Source organism: Catharus ustulatus, chromosome 3 (genome assembly GCF_009819885.2).
Source record: "Catharus ustulatus isolate bCatUst1 chromosome 3, bCatUst1.pri.v2, whole genome shotgun sequence".
NCBI classification, from domain to species: domain Eukaryota; kingdom Metazoa; phylum Chordata; class Aves; order Passeriformes; family Turdidae; genus Catharus; species Catharus ustulatus.
The window spans coordinates 75331901-75354591 of NC_046223.1; the positions used below are offsets into that span (position 1 = coordinate 75331901).

Consider the following 22691-nt stretch of genomic DNA (forward strand, 5'->3'; position numbering starts at 1 on the left):
TGTGTCAACCCTGACTGGGAGCAAACCAAGCAGAAAGTAGTTTTGCAGAGAAGGGCAGGGGGCTTCTGGTGGACAGCAAACTGAACTTAAACCAGCAGTGTGTCCCTTCAGCTAGGAAAAGCAACTTAGCCATTATTGTATTAGGAAGAACGCTTCCAACAGGTCAGGGAGTGGAATTTTTTCCTTTCTAGTGAACACTTGTAGAGTGCTGTGTCATTTCTGATCTCCCCAATATGAGAGAGACAAAGACTTAATAGAATATGGTCCCTAGTTAATGGCCACAGAGATGATTAAAGGATTGAGCATCTGTCCTACAGGGAGAGGCTCAGCTAACTGGGATCACTCAGATGGAGAAAACTTAGCAGAATCTGACAGGGGAAAAATGGAACTAGACTCTCAGTTGCAGCCAGTAAGAGGACAAAAGGCTGTGAATACAAGCTGAAATGCAATCAATTACCTTTAAATGGGAGAAAAAAATATTCCTCATGGTAACTATAATTGTACACCGGAAACAGAGGGCCTAGGGAATCTCCATCACTGGACAAACTTCTCTAATTGACTCTTCTTTATTCAGGGGCATTGTACCCAAGAGCCTCCAGAAGACTTTTCCACCTGAAGAAGGCCTTGGACTCAGCAATTCAAAACCTCAATGATTCTGAGATAGGATTATTCTATGATAACCCTATAGGCCAGTTGTACTTATGCCAAATTAGCATTTTTAAGACAGATGTTAAGGAATAAAATTGCTTAGCAGGTATAAGTATCAGAAATTGCTATTGATGTACCTGAGCCCAAATGGCCCAGCCAGTTAGCATAGCTACAATATAAAGAGAATTGGAATGGTTATCACTGTGTTAGGCTTTTTTTCATTCCCTGAGCTTAACAGCCAACAGTCTACTTGTGGGAAAATGTCATATGACAATCTTTGGCATAAATCCATCGTAAGCTGGACTTGTATCTTCAAAACCAAATCACTACAGATTTGGTCTGTGGTGGTCAGTATTGCCCAAGGAACACCAGCTACACATCCTTTACCAATTTTAAATGTTTTCATCCAATTTTTTCAAGTAAGTTTAATATAATGTATTCTTTCCACTATTTCTACTAAACAAAACTCCTATAGTCATGGCAAAGAAGAAGCTCTAAGATTTTGCAATTTTTTTTTAAATTTAGGACTAGATTTCCTAAGTATCTGGAAAAACAATACATTGTGTGATCAGGAAAGAAAGGCATTGTCTTGGGTCTGAGAATTCTTTAAAGGTAGATCCATGTATAGTTGTCAGTATACACTTCAATATTCAGAACAGCTAATGATGCAGAATGTCACTCCTGGAAGAAGGAAAAGGTAAAAGGGAAAGCTGATATATTTGTCCTCAAGACCACGTGTTGCTTCCTTTCATTTATAAAGCTAACATTTTTCTTGAATTCCCACAGTTTTTCATTCCAGCAGATAGTGGTCTTGAATAGAAGCAAGAGGAAGTATTTCTTTAATTTTGTTTAGAACTATATTTTATAGAAAATTTCTAATTATATCAATAAAATTATTAACAAAATAAGGTTGCAGTAGATTTCAGCAATGAGAGGCTTATTGACCTAAGTGGTTTGATAAGATGAAGGAAGGAAAGGTTTGCGGTGTTCAGCTTAACCAATCTCTAAATCATAACTTTTCCAAACTTTGACCAATCAAAATTCTCATTCCAAAGCTTGTCCTGTATATCTGTGTTGACTTCTATTACACTGTGTTATATTTTTTAAAATTTCTAATGTAGTTGATTTAATATTTAAACCATTATAGAAAGTATGTGAGCATGACATTCTAATCCTATACCCCAAGCATGTAGGGAAAATTCCAGTAAGATGAGTCAGTGTGATAGCTCCTTTGGGTTGGTTTTATTTTTTTTATTTTTTGATTATTCTATTGCTGCAGTGATTAGGATTTCAGGTAATGAGCTAAAACAATATATTACTAGACTGGCAGTCAATCAGATCACTATCACTTCAAACATCATTTAAGAAGATCTACATTTTTTATTATTTATATAGCTCCATAGTTCATGGTGCTACATAGAACAAATCAAAGACAGATTCCCTGCCCCCTAAGAGCTTACAGTCTAGGCAAGCACAAGAACAACAGGAGAAGATAACACAGGCAGGGGACAGAGAGGGGTAGTAAATGAAAATAAAGACAATTAGATTACAGTCACATAAAAAGCTAATGTTTTTATCTTGGTGGATACAAACTGGGGTGATGAGGTGTTTGGATAACTTTATTTTAAATTAGAACTTGATTTAAAGGAAAGCCAGAAGTAAAGGGCTTTGAAAATAAATTTCATAGTGTCAGAGGTGCATGTAGGAAGGCAGAGAGGCAAGAGTGGAAAGGAACAGGACATTAGCATGTTTGAGGTTGGAAAGCAGTAAGAGAAGTCAACCTCAGCAACCCTTGTTTCTCTTTACATCCTTGAAAATCTGACAGAAACACAAATGCTTCTGTGCACCTAGCTGTGCCTTAAATATTATATCCGTACACATTTGAGACTGTATTGGATAAAAGTTTGATTTCTCTTAAGTAGGAGTTTTGACACTTCTTTCAAATGAGTATTTCAGTTATCTTATTTTGTATTTGTTGATGTATTTGGAGACGAAGTGAATTTATGCCTGAAATATTTCTAATATCCTTAATATAAAAGCAATAAAACATTATTTTATAGCATAATGTTTTATTTCTTAGTGTGATATTACCTCTGCTCATGATCCCTTTTACCCAAAAATATTTTTAGTTTGTAGACTATTAGGGCATTTCTCCTATTTGCGGCTTTGGATTTTGGCACAATATGTCTTTTTCCATCATAAGCTATGTTTTTTTCAATCCTGAAATATTAACAAGTTAGTGTAGTAGGACTAAACTGAGTTATTTTGGGGGAGTTATTTTCATCCACTCTGTGGATGAAACCAGAAAAGATTAATGAACAGAGCCTCAATTAATAATAAAATGAAAGAAAAGGTTATTTCAAATCTATACTGAATTCTTCAACTGAAAATTGAGACAGAAATTTCAGAAAGAAATATCACATATAAAATCTGCCAGATACTCCCTGTATATGTCTATACTTATATTTATATAAAAGGAGAATACCATTAAAAAGGCCTGCTGATGTCTATAATGGGACAAATCCTCATTTACTATTAAGCACCAGAGATCTCTTGATTTCATCCAACCATTTGGCTCATAACTTTCACTACCAGTCCTTCACAAATGTCATTTATCAACAGTACAAAAGGGGTTTTGTCCTTTTTTCTAGTTATCTATTGCTATACAACCATGCTGAGGCAACCTGAAGACCTTAATGACCTGTCTTTTGTGTCCTAAAGATTATAGATGTCTATTTTCATTGAAGGGGGAAAAAAGTCCTGTTCAATTTTTACCTGCAACTGTCGTCCACCAGGCAGCGCCATTTCACTGAACTATAACTGCTTTAAAATTATTCTCTAGAGTGACATTTGAGGTCAGTCAGAGAAGTACCCATCATGCTGTCCTGAGAAATCAGGAGAGTAATTAGGCTGTTATATGAAATCACATAAAGCAGTTATATATGGATTCCAAATCTTCATGGGCCAGATAATCTCTTCCTTTTTGCTGGGAAGTTCCACCAATTTTAATGACAGTATAGAGATTTATACAGCATGAGAGTTAGGGGACGAGCCTTTCAGAGGTCTTTCAGAACAAGGAATTTTTCTTCAGAATTGTTTTTTTTTTTTTTTTTTTCACAGCAGTGAAAAAAAAATAAACTTTTGAAGAAATTGAAATAACTTTAGCTTTTTGACGTACAAGACTACTCTACATTTCCTCCTTTTGAGGATCAGATCTTTATAAGACAATTCTCTGCAAATGTCTTGATAGAGAAATAATTACTAATGTACAACAAAGTAACAACATGACTTAGTGCATGATTGTTAAAAAAAAAGCATTATCCTACTATGAATCTGTGGAACCATGCATTTCTAATCTTGATCTTTAATAGAAATCTCCAGTTACTTTGCATATTTCTCTCAATAATGGAATTCTGAAATTCTGACCAAAATATAAATTAAACCACACTACATCTGATAGAAATTTTGCTCCTTGAGGGATTTTGACCCAATGAAATATTTGCATCAAGGTGAGAATGAAATCCTGCTTATTTCAAGATTCTCAATGGAGAAAAGAACGGTGTATTTGAATATAATACAGTATTTTATTTCATGATTTTACAAATTTTATTGTAAATCATCAATCAAATGCAATAGCCAATTTTTTTCCATTCCAAGACATCATAATTAGGAGTTTTCATTGTGTTATGACAGTTACTCTTTTCCCTTTTGTGTGTTAAAGAATTAACTTAAATAAAAATATGTAAGTTTACCCATTTCCAGAAAAATTGCTTAAAGTGTTTTTATCTTCTTTATACTTCAGACAAAGATAAACTGTTTTTTGTTATCACATAAATGGGGATGAAACTCACAAATATAAGAGAATTTGCTTTCTCAGTCCCTGCTCACATGAAAATGGCCAGCTCAATCTCTGTGAAGATTTATGATAACTGGGTAGTAGACACAAACCTCCCATTTACCCCCAAATTTCATGATATATTTTCTACAGTTTGGATGATATCTCTTATATTTCTGTGCCATAAAGTTTATAATAGAATGAAATTAAGCCTGAGCAAACAACCAATCTCTTTACTCACTAATGGTTTATTATTTATAATTATTTCAGTGTTTTTTGGGGGGATATTTTAATGTTTTTGGGGGTTAAAGACAAATTAAATTTTTTTCTATGTAAAGACCATCTTCATAACCTTTTTTCTTTGTCTTAACATTCCTACATAGTCCATACTATACATTTCATGTTGAGATACAAATAAATTTACAGTAGACAGAGGTGCAAGATTCAGCATCTGTAGGGCAGTATTTCAAAATGTTGTGTCCAGGAACTCACCACAGTCAGGACATATAAGTTAGCTTTGAAGCAGCTAAGAACCAAATCCTGCAAATATTATCACAATGTGCTGTAATGGCTTCTGTCAGAAATCCTAGCAAACTTTCTTGTCACAAATTTAGTGGCAAGAATCGTCAGGATAGGGCACTAAGCTGAAGCTAAGTACCAGTACTGACACAAAGTACTGCACATATGTTGCTCAAATCACACAGCAAAACCAAACAAACTAAAACTGACATAAATGTAATTCTTTCTTTTTTCTTTTTTTTCTTTTTTTTTTTTTTAATTTTGTGCATTGGATTCAAACAGCAAACTGAGTGTATATTAATTTCTATCACAATGTGGTCAAGAGGTCTGTGTCTTTTACCATTTACACACAATTGTTCATGACAGCATGTTATCAGCTTAGTGGAAACCAGGGGTGTAGCATGGTAAGCAGTGGTGGTAGTGCACCTATTTTTTAATATTATATAACTTGAAAATATGTCTCTTCTAAGATTCCTTTTTCATGATAAAAATAGTTTTCACCAAACGTTGGTGGTGCGCACACACTACCACTCATGCTTGGCATCACACCCCTGGCAGAAACACATGTTCTTATTTTGTTGATAAAAAGTATTACAAAAATTTCCATACAAAAACTATTTTCATAGAAATCTTGCATTTCCACAAATAAACCTGAACATTTTTTTTTTTTTGGAAAAAAAAAAAAAAACTGCTCAAGAATTTTGCCCATTTTGTACTGTGACTGTATTGAAAAATGCAGTCCTCCTTTAAATTCTTGACATTCACTTCTTTTAGGTGACCCATCCCTCTTCCAACATTAGTGAGAATTGCACAGGCTCCATTGAGTTCAATTAGTAGCAGGAACAAGTGTTTCAATACCCATTCAGGTTAAAATGCAAACCCTCTATGTGTGAAATACATTGCTTCCCACCTCCCTCCCTCTTTTCACAATTGTAGAAAAGAAAATTAATTTTTTATATCTAAAGGTTGTAAGAAACATTCCTTTGTACTAAGGAAACTTTCATTCATCAAAAAATTGGGTCCAAATTCTGGAAATATTTTTGTCTGTTTTTTAGATCAAAGTTTCAACCCAGCTAAATTCCCTTTCCTTTTTTTGGTTTTTTTTTTTTTTTTTTTTGTAATTATTATTTATTTACTTAGTTCAGTGTAACAAAAAAAAAAAAAAGCAGGTGAGCATCTTCATATTTATTCTTCTATTCATGGGATTCATATTTCTTTACTTTTAACATTTCTGCCATCGAGGAAGATCATATCGCCTTGTCCAGACGGCAGATTCAGTCTACCAGCAGTTACCAACTTTTCTGTGCTGGGAAGTTCAGAAGAACATATGGTTTCTTGTTCCACTACAGTTCTGAGACATTACTTTAACTAGACTCCTTCTGTGGTTTGTATTATCTTGGGCATTTATTCTCCCTTTTCTGGCAACCGTTGAGCATCTAAAGGAACCTGTAACTTCTCACTGAGACTGCATTTGAAACCAGCCACAAAACTCACATGGAACATTCATTCATTAATTCATTCAGAATGGTGGAAACCCATGACAAACAGTGTAACCCTGCATAACTTGGTTGATCCATGATGCTTGTGATTCGAGTCTGGCCATTGCAACTGCTGAGATCACAGAGTCTCTAGTTCATAGACACAGCGGCATGAGGTAACTCATTTTATTTTGCACTTGTTGCATATTTCCACAGGAAACATTCTCGCAAGGTTGTTCGGAAAAAAGACGACAGTTTGTGCTTGGGGTATTTGGCTTCCCAGCTCTATGCCATGGTTTCTTTACCTGGCAACCTTCTGTCGTTAAACGTGTGCATGTTGATAACTTCTTCTGTTTTCACAATAACAGGGGCCTGTGGCTTGTGTTTTAATCGACGCTGACACTTCAGAGACATCCTTAACTCCTCTACCATGGCACTACAGAAGGACCTCTACAGAAGGAAATAGAGAAACAAAAAAAAAAGAAACAGCTGTAAGAGATTAGTAACTGTAATATTTAGAAGTAGATTCACTGAACTGGCACAGCCTTGTCAGTCTTTGCTTTGTCCCAGTCTGAAACTCAAAACAAATTACTGGCCTTATTTTGCATCACATAATAATTAAAATTACTTCTCAAACTGTGATGACTCAGTGTATAAATCACCTTGCCTGTGCAATTATTTTTCAGGCAGGTACTGAGTTTGGGTGCATATGTTACATAAAACTACTTCAAGCAACAAAACATTAAGTTTTAGTGTAGGAAGTTTACCTGAATTAATGTTTAAATACTGTTAAAATCCAGATCCATTACTGTAAACTGATATTTACTCCATTATTTATAATATCTACTGTACAGAAACACTTTTCCCACTACTGGTTATCATTTATGGAGTATGTGTTCGGGAAAAAAAAAACAAAACTGCAATTCAGTTTTGTTGTTCTTTATAAAAAGCATATTATTAAGAAAAGTTTATTAACATGTTTCCATCAAATCCTCAAAGCCCTCTTTCCAGTTTGCACTACAAGCAATTTGAAAAGTAAAATAAAATCTCCCTATTCTCTCAGTCTGACTGAATTCTCAACTGCTAACAATGTGCTGAGCAATTAGCTTTCTCTCAGTGTGAGAATTGGAGTATCAAATGACATATGGTAGTAAGGAAAAAAAAAGTCTCACTTTTGGGTGCTGCATCATAGTTTAAATTAAATTTTCCCAACTAATGAAGAAATGTACTAACTAAATAACATGTCCTAGAAGCTGAGATTTTAAGCCAAGTCTCTGACAATTGCTCTCAGCCAAAGAAAATTTGAGGTGTGGTCTAACCCTTTGAATTTTTCTCTTAATAATTAATGTCCAGGCCGGGAAGATGATCAGGAAAAGAAGGCAAATGAAACAAATGGAAAACAAACAACCTATCAAACAAGAACCAAAAAAAGTCAAAGTACCTAGAATTACTATAATTATCTCATGACCATTTTTTGATTTTGTTTCATTAGTGGTAATCAATATATAATGGTCTCATTTGGCTTTCAAATAAAACCCCTGCTTTATTTCTGAAGTGTTATATCTTCAATATTCATACAAACCTGAAGCTTGGAGATTAGATCCAGAAAATATTTAGCATCTCACCCTGCCTGGTTCACTGGGAACCTAGATTGAAACAGTATTCATAAAGGTCTGCATTCAGCTTCCAACCTCCAGGGCTGAAAGCACTCTTAGCAGTAAGGCACTCAGCTTTCCCCATTAAATTTTACAGCTTTGTCATTTGGCAATAGTAGAAATTCTGTGAAACACACTCGTGCTTGGCTTAGTCATGGATCCCATTAGAATTCACATTCCCATTCTGCGTGCATGGTTATCAATCCAACAGGTAGCCTCTGAAAGGACCTAACAAAACAAGTTCCCTAAAAAATGTGCCAACTGTTAAAGAGGAATATGTGGCAGGTACCTGTTCCTTTGGTGCAGCCAGTCATCAGCTGCAGCACTAGAGCTGAACATGAGTCACATTTAAGAGTGTCAATATAATAGCATCTTATGCCAGAGAGATTTAAGCTTGTGGCTCAGTAAACAGCTATAACCTACAGGCATTAGTCCATTCCAAGGTAAAGTCACTTGCAGTTGCTACCTACTGATTCTGTTCCACTTGGCATGGTAGCAGTTAGCAGAGGCATGGAGAGAGAAAGGGAGACAGGGAAAACATGGGTTGTTCTGTAGATTAAGGATTAGAGTACACAGCAGAGGGGGGCTTTAGTAGAAGTTCCTGTTTCACTGAGAATTTCAATAATTTTACATAAAATTCTGTTTCATGCTGAAGAATGCAAACATGAGTTGCCTTAATCAGGAGTTAGAACTGAACATGAATCCAACAAATCCTGATCAAAGGTTCTCTTCCCTAATCCTTTGCATGAATAAGGAAATGGGCAGTTGGGAAGCAAAGGAAAGGGTGATCCTGCTCTGGGTGTGATACACTTTCTTTAAAGCATTTCTTTCTTCTGTTAAGTTTTTAATAAAGGAATAATGTCTACTCAACTTACAATAGAAATTATTTTGCCACATACACTAAGAAAAGTTTAAGCTGTGAGTCCAAAAGAGAAAAAGGTATATTTCTCTGGTTCAGAGTCAAGTACATGTCCTTCAGAGGCAAAAGTTTGGCATTTCTGGCTGAAGTGAGCTCTGCAATGGGCACTGAGTTAACATCTAAGACAGTTTTCTTTATGTGAACGAGTTTCCTAAAATTCCTAATAGAATGATCTGAATACAATATGTCCGATCTTAATGTATAAGGTGTCTTTGTTGAGCATTGTGTAGAAAGTAGAAAACTGTATCTCCTTATCCTGCTATACTTTGAAAGAAAATATTCAATACTCTTAGACTTTCCCTTTTTTTCTAATAAAGTGCTGTTGCTTAACATCAAAACTGCCATTATGGTTACAAAATTGATATTAACCCTGAAATATTTTTAAAAGGGTAAGATTTAATTTAGTATTCCCTAATACCTTACAGGTTAAATTGCTAAAGCTTGAAGATTTTGGCATTTCCACTATGTGAGAAACCTAGCAAATAACTCAGGAATTTCATAGGGAATCCATTAAGAAGTAAATGGTGCAACTCAGCACTACACCACAGGTAGCCATTACACGGTTCTCACCTCTGGAATTAAAGGCCTAGCTAAAATATTCGGAGGAGCAAAATCTTTCTAAATTTTAAAATGACACAAGATTGTGTCCCTTACCTATTTTTTTGCCAAGATGTCTGAGAAGAGTGCCAAATTAGAACAAATCTTTTTCAAGAGGAATAAATCCATCAAAATCTTTGCAAAAATCTTCAAAGGATATGAATTTTTAGGTAATATCAGTAGGAAATGGATTGCAACCAACATCTAGCAGGTGAGAAGATACTTGTCAACTTTCTGAAATACCCTGAAAATGAGATCTCAAGAAACTTGCCAACACATTTTATCTGAGAATTTTACCTGGATATGAAAACTCATTAAAGGAGAAATGTTTGAATAACTGACACTCTTAATAAAGCAGATACCACAACTTTGAGAGAGCTTTTTATATAAAATATTCTTCCATTTTATGTTTTCAAATTATTTTTAGAAATTGCTTGTGGGATCTTGTATGCACATACGATAATAAAAATATTGTTTCTGATTAAGAGTATTGTTGCATATCTTCTGTTTGATTGTTCTCTTGTTTCAAATTTCACTCACTGAAATAGTCATGTATTTTAAAAATATTATTGCAAGGCTATGCAAGAATTTACGATCCAGATCTTGTTTTTTCTTTGGATTCTATCTGAGAAATATAAGGAAGAGTTTTCACACATACTAAAAAATTAATATTCAACAAATTTTAGAAAGGATTTATGGTTTACTTTGTAAAATTGAAATTGATAATTTTTTTGTCTAATTTCAATTTCAGTCTCTGTAGTGTCCATTTTCTACATTGTTAAACTTTGTGTTCTTTCACTGTTAGGACAAAATTCTTGGAATAATAAGACATGAAACCAAGAAGCACCTCCAGCATATTTTTTTTACAAAAGATGTTTTCAGATATGATGCTAGAAACGATAATCCAATGTCTTGATCCTGAATTCAATTGCTAGGGGAAAACAGCAAAATATTTACAGAACTGAAAGGCTACATTTCAAAACAGTTGTCTGTCATGGAATTGAGCACTTTAGTATATATTACAAGACTCTCCACTTAATTCAAAGAAAATAACCTCTTGCTCCCAACTTACCTTCCACACTGCAGGCATGTTACAAGAACATCAGTTATTATCGATTTTTCACTAACCCTTACAAAATCATAAGTCATCTTCTTAAATGCTACCAGAAAGTAAATGCTGCCTCCAAGTCATCTTAGATATAATCAAATGCTAGAAGAATTTAAGGATAGCACACAACCCTCTAAATCATGGTGCGCATAAGTGCATCTGTTTTGCTGCAGCACATCATGATAAAACGTTACAAAAAAAGTGTACAAAAGGCAATTTTGATCAGAACTGTAGTTAGCTTTCTAACAGAAAACAATTTTGAAAAAAGTTCATCTCCTTAAGACAAATATCCTCTGGCGTTCTTTGCCACAGCTGACATCTCACAAGTCATGGAGAATCAAGATGAGAATTTTGCAAAATGCTACCACTGCTTACAACCTGATTAGACAGTTTATGCATGGCTTTACTCCATGAGAAAAAAAAAAAAGGCTTTGCACATGGGTATTAATATGAAAGGTAGACAGTACTTACACTACTTTCATTATTTTGCTGTATGGGAATTCAGAAAAGTATTTAGAAACCATAATAGTATTTGATGAGACTATCACTGAAGATTTTTCTTTTAACAGCCTAAAAAGAGCAACAGGAAGAGAGAACAGCATTCCTGCATCACTCTAAACATTCTGATCTAAGTAATTAACAGTCAGTGTGTTTCAAATTTAAAAATCTCCAATCTCTGGTTTATGTTTTTCCCTTCTTTTATGCAGATAATAAAAAGTTGACTGTCAACATTCAAGAGAAGGATTTAAGATTTACTGAGAAGTTTATTACTTCCATTCTTGCCTGTCAGACATTATTTGAAGAGTTGTTTAAGTATCTTAAAGCAATAACTGCAGTAATCCTGAATTGTCTTGTTGTGTTATGGGATATTGTTCTAGCATCTAGGAGGACACACCTATCAAAATGCTTTTTGTCTTGAAGTTAGCTGAGAATGAATGCACAATCCTACTCTGACTCTCTCTCCTAATCAATTTCTGATTCCTATGCCACTCCTTCAGGAATTTTAAATATGTTTATGGAAAAGATGCCAATCTTAAACCCTCTAGACAGAAAAACAAATCCTATCAAAACATTGGCTTAGGATCACAAAGAGATGAACAATTAAAGAGAAAACAACCTCAGAAAAAGTGAAATCATATATGATAGTTGGAGTATAACCATTTCAAAGTTGAAGTGCACAGTGTAATGATCAGATTTTTAGATTGTTTAGTTATTTACCCAATCTTAAGCATAACTGTAGATCAAAGGCTGCACATATATATGTGTATACATATCTATATATGCATTATTTTGTTACACAAAAAATATTTTGCCACTGAGTTTTCTGATGCAGTACAGTTTCAATCCATAGCAAGTATAATGCACACCAATTGCCTGAACGTATCACCGGTATGTTCTCAATTTTAGATCAAGCAATTATTTGGGGTTTTGGTAGAAATAGAACAAGCAGCTGTTTTAGGAAGTTATTTTTTAGACCGAGATATATGTCTCTTGTATGATACCGAAATCTCACTACACACTCAACTGAAGACAATAATATCAAGCAAAGAGAAAATTTAAACTGCAGATAAATTTTGTGTTCATTGTAGTATCTACAAAGTCACCACCAGCTGAGTAGCTCCAGACAGCTTGATGAAGCATGAGGTGCTTTACCCTGTAACTGAATGTTGGTTGTCTCAAGGACTTTTGTAGCTATTTGACAGAGAGGATCAACAAAAGTCTGATGGGACTGACCCTTCCTATAAAAAAACAACACTGAAACAACTTTCCGTAGGCTGAAGTGCTCGTTGAGTTTTAGAGTTATGAGATGAACTTAGATGACATGCAGGACCTCACTGCAGGCCACTTCTCGTGTTTATTGTGAGTGTCTCCCAGTGAGACAATAAAATTCCAGCTTGCCTTAAATAAATTATCAAATGGTGTCAAAAAAACCCATATAAAACCAATCAAAAAAAAAAAAACCACAAAAAACAATTCATCCACTCTCAAATTCTAAAATTTATTTTCTAACAGAACAAAATGCACTCTGGTGGATGACCGAGACTTCCAGGAAAGCAACACTCGAGTTCATTTAAGGTCTTCTGAAATTATTTTCCTTGTTTCCAGCCTGACAGCTACCCTTTTTCCTGAGGTTGATGGGGAACCTCTTGCTAGTGCAGAAAGCTTTTTTCAAAGTGGTTTGTTTTGCTCTGCCAGCAGCCTTTCTGGCCATCACACTGACCATGATGTTTTTTCTGACTCACCTGTGGACCTAGGCTGGGGCAGAAGGGATTGCACTTGTGTGGTTCCACTCTTTCCTCTCAGAGAAATCCCAGAGGATGGCATAGGACAATTGCTCATCAGCCCCGAGGGCTCTCTCTCATGCAGGATTCCACAAGGTTTCATCCTGTCATCTCTCCTTTCAACATGTATATGAGGCCACTGAGGAGATAATGAAATAATTTGGGCTGTGGTGTCATCGACACGCAGATGATATACAGTCCTACTCTATTGTCAGACCAGGATGGTGCAGTCATTTTGAGCTTCCAGTGCCTGGCTGAAATAGGGGGGTGATGGCAATTTAATCCCAGGGAGACAGGTGCTGTGTTGGATAGGTGAAGGCAAGCACTCCGAAGATATCTTCTATCCTCATTTTTCAGTTCAACCTCTTCTGGAAGAGGCTGATAGTCTCGCATTTCTCTAGGTTTGGGTCTGTGTTTTCAGACTCAGAGTGGCAATAAGTGCTTTTTGTCACTAGTGTTTCAGTCAGAGGCAATAATTTCCACTGATGTAAACCTTGTCACACCAGTCCAGATCTTCCAGAACATGGTACTGCTGTCTCATGTGCCTGGACAATGGCTACACATGATTGGCAGGTGTTTAACGAGGTCTGGGAGCAATTAATAGTACTTCAGCCATGAAGTACTGAGAAAATAATAAGAGAATCTATGGCACTGCCTAACTGGTTTAGAAAAATAACCATTGCAATGTTAATGGGTGTGTACTTCGCAATCACATCTGTGCAGATATTTCTCTGCCTTTCAGCAGAGGTGATCCTGGTTGCGCAGAGTCAATCCCCTGAGATCTTGCATTCTCAACCACAGTATGTGAAGGTTCATTCACCTGTTGAACCATCCTTGATCCTACATCTAAGTTCATTCTTTTTGTCCAAGGCATGTCAGGTTTGTTGATCACCAGGCATGGTGAAAGGAAGTGATGATGCTGTATAATTAATGCTTTGTAGTACCAATAGTAGTGTAGTACTATCTGGATTAAAATGCTTTATGCAACATAATTTGAAAATAAATACTTAATTTTACAGAGATGTTTTAGAAAATAAATATAACCTTTCTTACCTGAATTCTAAGCAGTTTGTTTTGTTTTTTTTTTTCAGAACTTGCTCAGATTAAGTCCTCTGTACTTTATTCACTGTAAAAATTAATACTGGTTTTATAGTTCAGTGTGATAGTATGAATTTAATGAGAAATTTGGCATGGCCTCAAATCATATTGAACAGAGAGAGACTAGTAGTATTAATTTAATGCCAAGGTTTTCTACTGTTTTGGAAACACTGTTATAGTCATATTGCAATATTTAATATCAAAAGGTTTAGCACCCATTTCTCTACAATCATATGGTTTCATCTGACAGTCAAGGATATTTTCTCAATCTGAAAGGTAGTAGGAAGTGCTTGTTGGTATTTTGCTGACCTATACAAAAGTCAAAATAAATAAATAAATCAGGTGAACTAAACTGTATTTGTTGCTCCATTTGACTATAATATAGCTGATCAATTAAAAATTCAAAGTTTAATACCTTATATTAAAATATTATATACTGTAATACATATATATATTCTAAAATAATATTTAGAGGAAGACAATTAAAAATTATTAGAAATACATGAATGTTTTACGATATGACAATTTTTCCATTGGAATGAAAAGAATATTTTTATCAGAGGAAAAAATAATCATATAATGTGTTTCTTCTTTCTTCTGGTGAGTGAAAGTGAACCATATTTGCTATAAAGTAAATATGTAGGGGTTTCCAATCTTTTTTATCCAACATTAAATTCTTCTCAAACTTAAGATATTCCATAACTAAAGCCTATGATTTAGGCTTTAATCTTTGACTGATTGAATACAGAACTGTAGTGAACTTCCTGTACTTATGTGCTTATGTAGTTATGTAATAGTCAACTTTATATACATTCCTACATTTTCAGTTGCTTTTTGAAAAACATAAATTAAGACATTAAAAATACCTCGGAAAAAAGGTCCATTACCAAACAAATACTTGTTGAGCTGCAATCAAAAATCAAAATAGAGCTTTTGTTTTCAGTATTTTATTGTTTGCAAATTATTTTAAAATGCCATAGTTGGGAACTTGCTTTTTGTTTCCTTTTTTTGCCCCTTCTGTTAAAGGTGTTATTGGTGTGGATTGGATTTTGGTTTTAAGGGGATTTGTTTAGATTTTTTGGGTTTTGTAACAATTCCTTGCCTTAGAAAATATCCTCTAATATATACTTACATGTTTTCCAAGAGAGTATTTAACTAAAGTTAATACCTGAAATTCACGTTATCTCTACACTTACACACAAATTGACCATACACGTTTATACATACTCATATAGTGCTCAGGGGACCACAGAGTGATAGAAGTTCCCAATTTTCCAATGGTATATCTGCAGAATGCAGTGTGTTAGTGTTGGAAAAACATTTTCTCACATGACCTGTCCCAGCTACTGCTTTCCCCAGCCAAAATAACAATTTCTGAGGTTACTCCATTAAAAATGTGACACAAAAATACAGACTGCATCACTGACTGTAGATTGTATAAAAGCTACTTGGGATATAAATCCCAAAGCTTTTACTTCAATTCACCAAGAATGTCCACATTCTTTTGTTTCATGCAGCCTGAGGAACAAGATTTTCGACTTTAAAATCTTTTGAACTTGTCTCCCCCTGGAAAAACATCACTAGGCTGAGATTTACTTTGGTGTTGTTCCAAAACTGTTATAAATTACTGTCGCAAATTCAAAGGTTTTTGATTTTAAACTACTAGGAATATTTTTGAACTTCAGCAAAACTGACATAACTGCATTTTTTTTTAATGAAATAAAGAAAACTACTTTAGTGAAAACTAATTTAATAAAATTTGGAAAAATAACCCAAACCATCACACCATGAAATATTATGGTAAAATAAGAAGGATCCTAAAACCTTTTCATTTTTTTCATACGAAATTATTTAAATTTGGTTTTACACTGTTGGTGGGCTAACAATTAAAACAAAGATTAAAACGCTGACTTTCTACACATCCTGCTGACAAAGAAGCATCACAATATTTCAGTAATTATTAATTTCTTTCTGTAAATCCTTTCCATATAGGACAAGCTACATATTTGCACTTTGCTGACATGAATTCTAAAAAGAAGCATTGCAAGAGTGAAACTTATCCTAGTACAAATAGATAATAATAGATCTTGTAAAATAAACTCTTGTTAGCATTACATTGACTCCACATAAACAAATTGAGAACAGTTAAATCCTATGTGAGAGAAGAGAAAACAGGACAACGTGTAACTGCCTATGCAACTGCTGTTTCAGCCTGTGAGCTCTTGGCCCCTCTCCTTGCTTCTTGAGAAGGGTGTGGGACCCCCACATCAATAAAACCAGATCTGCAGATAACTTCCCCAGCCAATGTCACCCTCCCCAAAGAAACCCTGACCTGGATAGGCACAAGGACAACGATCTACAAGGGTGACAACAAGCGATGGTCAGTCTGTGACATTGCCTTCATCAATACTGTGAATTTCATCCTAATGTTTTCAGCAGTGCACATGTAGTTTCTATCGCACAGCTGGATCTTACAGTAGTATCTAATCACTGTGTAAGGAGGGTATGAAAATGAAAATAATTGAAGAGAAACTTAAAAAAAACCCCTGAACACACAAAATCAAAGAAAAGGTCAATGAACTGAGAATCATCAATATGTTATGCTAAATATTAATGGTCTTCAAGGTCAATGTTTTCCCTGGCATTTATGATAATAATATGAGCTATACAAAACTAAATGTGTGAAATGGACATAAACCCATAATGCATTGATGCACATCAATTAAAAAAAAAGAAAAAAGAAAAGACATAGTAAATGTTCTAAATGGCTTCTGTTTCTGACCTTCCTTATTCACTGCCCTCTGTGTGCCTGTTAAAATAAGGGAACAGGTCATTCAGCAGCAAAAGCAATTATAAAATGCAAATGACTGAGCATTTATTGTTAAGATTGGCTAGATAAAAAAGGTCTGATAATAACATGTTTCCAAGTAGATGACATAATTAGATGTTTGTATCATAAACAATGGGAAATAATACAAGCCTTTAGTATTTTCAGAAAGGCTGCAATTAAACAATAGGTAAGCATTGTGACATAAATTTTATTAAAAAGTGACAATTAGTTTTCCCTCTCAGAAATTAGAAGGCACCATCTTGTGGTTGCTCTGCAGGAATGCAGCCAGGACAACCTCTGACCTACCATCTTCTCTTGCCCTTTCCCACTGCACCAACTGGGATATCAACATTCTGCCATAGACAAGGATATGTGCTCTGCCATTCCCAGCACTTTCTCTGAAGGAAACAGCAAGACTATGTACTAGGCAAGACTAGAAAAGTTATCTAGTCCAAAATACACTCCAGGTTATCATATTATTAAAACGTGCACGTGAGGTAGAAAATTCAGAATTATTAGCAATCACAGCAAAACCACATTTAATTTCTAGTAAGTTTAAGATCAAATTGTACCATAACCTAAAACCTCTGCAGCTCATTAAAGCTGCATGACTTTTTGAACCAGTTAGGATCAGAAAGTCTTGTTCCACTATCCTTACATTATAAAAACATGCTTCGAGCATTTTGCAGAAAGTGTTTTACATTATTGTATTCTATTCATTTCAGGCAAGAGTCATCCAGATGAATTTGTGCCATCTCTGAAGACATAGTCTCATATACAGGTCACAGTTCAACATTCAGAATTTCTTGTTCCATGGAATCTCCAGTTGTAAGTAAGACTGTTCTGCATATAATGTGTATAGTCCTAGCTACTAATCTCTGCTTTGAGTCCAGTTCTGCCATGTGCTCAGTCATTTGCGTTGTGAGATAAATTATCCACACTGATCTTTCTCATTTCAGTTGTGCAGTTGAGCAGCAAATTATTTAATATGGAAAGTTCAGTAGCTTTTGTCTTCCCTGTAAATGTATGTGAAATACAAAAAAGTCTTAAAGTTCTAATTGTTTATATTACTTTCATAACAAGTTATAAATTAATAAATATTTCAGAGAGATTAATTGATGTTTATTATGATTTGATTGTATAACTTCAGAAATACTTTGTTGGCGTTACTGTTTCAGTACATATTGAGACTTAATCTAGTACCTTTTACTATAGCAAGGGTATGACCTCATCTCTTAACAAATAGCTAAGGTATGTGTCTAGTTTCACATCATTTGAAGTACGTAACACTTCAAGATTAATATAAATTATCTGATATTTCTACAATCTGTCATCGTAAATTTTATTAATTTTGAACTAGTTCCATCCTGCTGAAGGCTCAATGAGTTTTGAATAGCTAGAAATGATAGAAGAATTTAATCATATATAGCTGGTTTCACACTAATAATTTCTGGATTTTCTGGAAAATAGTTATTTAAGGTACTTATTTTTTAAGCAAGCTAGCTTTAGTAACTGCAAGTGACTGGCAGCCTAACTGTGATAACATCCAGGCTTATCTTTGCTTTTGAAAGGTGTCAATAGAAGAGGAATTTCTCTCTGTCTGGAAAGTGTTGTGGTGGCATAAATTCATATGTTTCGCAGAAAGTCTCAGGAGTGTCATATGCTTCCTTCGAACTTTGAAACACATCAGGGGCATGGATGTTTTGAGCCATCTTTTCTTACAAGATGCAACGTTTTTTATTTTAGCAAATAGCACCATTTTATCTGCTGTTATTCTGAGCTTGATTCTTTTCAAGATTTCACTCCTCCAAATGGGTTCACACCAGACATTATCTCTGTTTATATGTAAGCTCTAAGAGCAGGGTGACATAAAAAATTCTAAAACCCCATATCTTTATTATACAATTTCAATCTGCTTTGCCTCCCTGCTGGAAGGAAAACTGAGTATTTTGTACACGCTAAAAAGCAAACATTCATGCCCATTTATATCTTAGGATACTTCATATACTCAGTAGCTGAAGTTATCTGATTCATTTTGTTCCTTGGCTCTTAATATGACCTCTGATCTTCCCTCTTTCCAAATATTGACAAACACTATGTTAGAATGATATTCTGATTCCTAAGGGATGAAACCCAAATGTTGCCAAAAATCAGTGCCTCCTCTCTCCCCACAGGATTTCCAAGGCAGCATTACTTGCATTATTTACTCATCTCAGCAGGGACTTGTAGTGACTGGAAACAAATGACTGGATTTCTGAGCTCTCCCTAGGCTGCTGTTGCACCCTTTCCTAGGCAAAGAGGATCTGCTGCACTTGGAGAAGTTGAAAGATGTTTTCTGAAAGTCTCTGGGTGATGCAAGAAGAGTGGGAGAGGGGATGCTAGGGTAGGCCATGTGTAGGGATGTAAGTATCACCTTCCTCTTAAGCTCATTCCATAAACAAAACCTCAGTGAAATTTCAATGGTCTGCTGATACCAGGGTCTGTGGGAGTAGCAGGGGGAGATGGAAGTTAAATGATTGGAGGTAACAAGGAGAGAAGGAGAGGAGAGAAAGGAGGGAAGCCTGACGCAACTCAGCTGCTTCAGATTTATTCCTAACTTTTTAAAATATCTAAATACTTGATGATGAAACATTTCTGGTACAAATGCTGTTGAAAGGTCACATTCCTTCAGTCATTGCTATATCTATCCAACAGTAATAAACAAACAAATGGAAAAACGCAAACCCAAAAGAAAAATTTTAAAAACTTAAAAAACCCCAAACCAAACAAACATAAACAAACTGCTCCAACCCCCACCCCCCAACTAAAGGACTTAAGGAAACAAATCCTTAATTAGAAAGTTAGTTTGCTTCCTCTCACAACTTCCAACATATGTATTTACACCCTGTAAAATACTGAACTCAGGCAACAAAATTATTATCAAAGCAGTCCTATTTTTCTAATTGAGTGCTTACTTAAAATCCAGAAAAGCTAAACCAAATTTTACTGATGTTCATATAACATCCATATCCATTTTAGGAAGGGATAAAAATTATTGATATTTACATGGGTTTCTTAAGTAATCAGTATATTTTCCTTACAAATTCATTTCAGAAACATAACATTCCAATAGTATGTTAACAGAAGGAATTAACCTCCTAACGAGGAGGACCTAAAGGGTTCTTTAACAATTAAATGGATGTACCCATGTTCAAACATGTTTAGGACCTTGAAACCTCACACTTCCTTAGTGTGTGTTAGAAAAAAAAATTCTTAACAATATATATATAGCAGGAAACTTGAATACCAAAAAGTTGCCTCAAAAAAAGTGAAAACAAATAATAAATTTTCTGAGTAATGATTCAAGTTACAAAAGCTCACTAGCATCATCTGGAAAAATACCAATATAAATATAGTTTTTGGATTTACTACTGATTTATTAAATTACATCGCTAAACATAAATTTAAAAATTGTCATAGGTCACAATCTCCTCAAAAGTTTTAAAAAAAAATTACCTAGCAAAATCCAACAATTTCTCTCAAAGTTTAAAAATCAGATTTTGCCATAGCAATAAAATATACTCTTTTATTTTAGGTTTAGACATGGGCACATACATCTAGAAAGATTTCTTTTATCATTGTGCAAAAAATGGTGATTTCAGCTACAAATTTTTCAATATATTACTAGTCTTAGCACAATTACAGTATTTTGGTTATATAAATTGCAAGTACACAACAAGTTAACAATAGGATTTTCAAAATTGGGTCCATTTGAAATTACAGGACATCATATCAGTAGTAAACCCATCAAAAAAAAAAGAATCATGTTGATGTAATCTTTCCAGATGTTACCAGGACAACTTTGCAAGTATAAACTCCTATAAAAAACATTTCTATAGAGACATTATTAGATTTTGACTTTGAGCTACAGACAGTTTGTCTTTTGAAAATCAGAATTATCTGTAGAAGATTAATTTGTTTCCCATTACAGTTTCAGATTTCTTCTTCATCCATAAAATTAACTGCAGTGAACTTCCAGGAGTAAAAAGCTGTCTTTTTTCAGGCTTGAATAAGAAGAGAAATAGTCACTTGTCCTGAAATCTGGCTACAATTAAACACATTGAAGAAAAATTAAAAGCTGTAAATGTAAAACTTTGGATATTTTGTTGTCATCCTTTGTTATAAAAATACTTTACTATAAGAATAAACAATAAGTATGCATCACCTACATTTCACTAAACATCACAAAATATTTAAAGTATTATTTAAATAGAGCATAAATATAAAACAAGTATGTAATGACAATATTTACCTTTTCCAACTGGGCATTTTTTTTTGATTTATACAAAAACTCCCCAACTGCCACAAAGACAGAAAGCACCAATCCTGCTGCCAGTACGATGAAGATTCCTCCAATATTTTGAACTCCCAAAGCACTGGCCTCTTTACTTTCTTCTTCTGGACAACCATTGCCTCTCCACCATTTCTCTTTCATCATATGGAGCTTGCCTTCTTCCTGTAGCTGAAGAATTGCAATAGTGATCTTGTCTCTATATGGAGAACCTGAAGAGACCACAGAGAAGAAATATCACATGGAATCTATTACTTGAAATGTTAGCTTTTCCAAATAAGAATAAATAATATCTCATTAAAAAATATACCTTTACAAGCCATAATATTAATCAGAGAACCATTTGCTTCTTGATACCCTGGTCACATACAAACCCACTTGCTTGCAAAAATACATATCCGGAAAACTTGATCCAGCTGTTATTGCCAGTAAGCCAGGCCACTTGATGCAAAAACTCCTATTACATTTAGTCACATGATCTCAAACATCTTCTATCATATTCAGCCAAACAGTATTCTTCTTTCAATTTTTTCAATCTTTTCCCAATAAGTTTTTTTTATTTTTCAGGCTTCAGTAGATTTAGTCATATATATATAAATCTAGGGGCTGTTGCTTCATAGCTTGCTACCCTAAAGTTAATAAGAGGTCTAATATTTAATTAATACTTTATCTTGTTACTTTATTAGAAGAAGGAAAAACAATTTATGCTTCAGGACCAATCCAAAAAAGTCTTTATTTGATGGATTGTTGGACACTTAAACACCTTTCAGCATGTACTCACTTATCAACAGTACCAGGTAGCAAGAAACTCAGAAGGATAAGTGTGTTTGGATAATAGGGATGTAAATTCTCATATTTTGATGTATTTCTTTCTTTCTCATAATTCATTATTTTAAAATGACATGATAATTTTGTAGCTTTTGAATATTTCAAAATTTCAACGGGTAGTTCAAAGGCTGGTGTCATATCTTTGTATGTAATCTGTTCTCTTTTTCTTTACATTGTGCATAAAAGGTTTTCAATGAGTATTTTAAAATGTACTTTGATAATTGAATAATGGCAATGGAGAAAGCTTTTCTTTCCTGAATGTTAGAGAGCGAATCATGTCAGTTAGAAGGGCTTTCTCTGTTAAGACTTGTGCAATGTTTAAGTAGAGAACAAAACCATCATTTTTCTTGTCCTCCTTTGAAAACAGGAACAAAAGAGTCTTCTTTAAGTAGTTAAGAAATCTCAGGAAAGGAGGAAAAAGAGTAGATGAAAAGGCATGGCATCCCCTCTTTCGGTTGATACGAACACAATTCTATAATGTATCCCTCCTCTTTTTCCTTCTATCATAATAATGCTACTTACTGGCTATAGTTTTTAAGGTTTCTTTCAGCTGAATAACAAAAT

General features: G+C 34.5%; 1 protein-coding gene across 4 annotated transcripts in view; it reads right to left on the reverse strand.

Moving 5' to 3' along the window:
* Positions 1–2005: 2005 nt before the first annotated feature.
* Positions 2006–22691, reverse strand: part of GRIK2 (glutamate ionotropic receptor kainate type subunit 2) — a 374579-nt gene continuing 353893 nt past the window's right edge. For 2 of the 4 annotated variants that reach the window (XM_033055338.2, XM_033055339.2), the window contains 3 exons: positions 21261–21511; positions 13003–13180; positions 6865–6930 (listed from right to left, as the gene is read on the reverse strand). In XM_033055338.2, coding sequence (XP_032911229.1) covers positions 6917–6930; positions 13003–13180; positions 21261–21511 — 443 coding nt within the window. In that variant the 3' untranslated portion in view covers positions 6865–6916. Of the gene's footprint in view, positions 6931–13002; positions 13181–20450; positions 21054–21260; positions 21512–22691 lie in introns of those variants that run through there. The other 2 variants (XM_033055340.2, XM_033055341.2) reach the window with 2 other exon arrangements.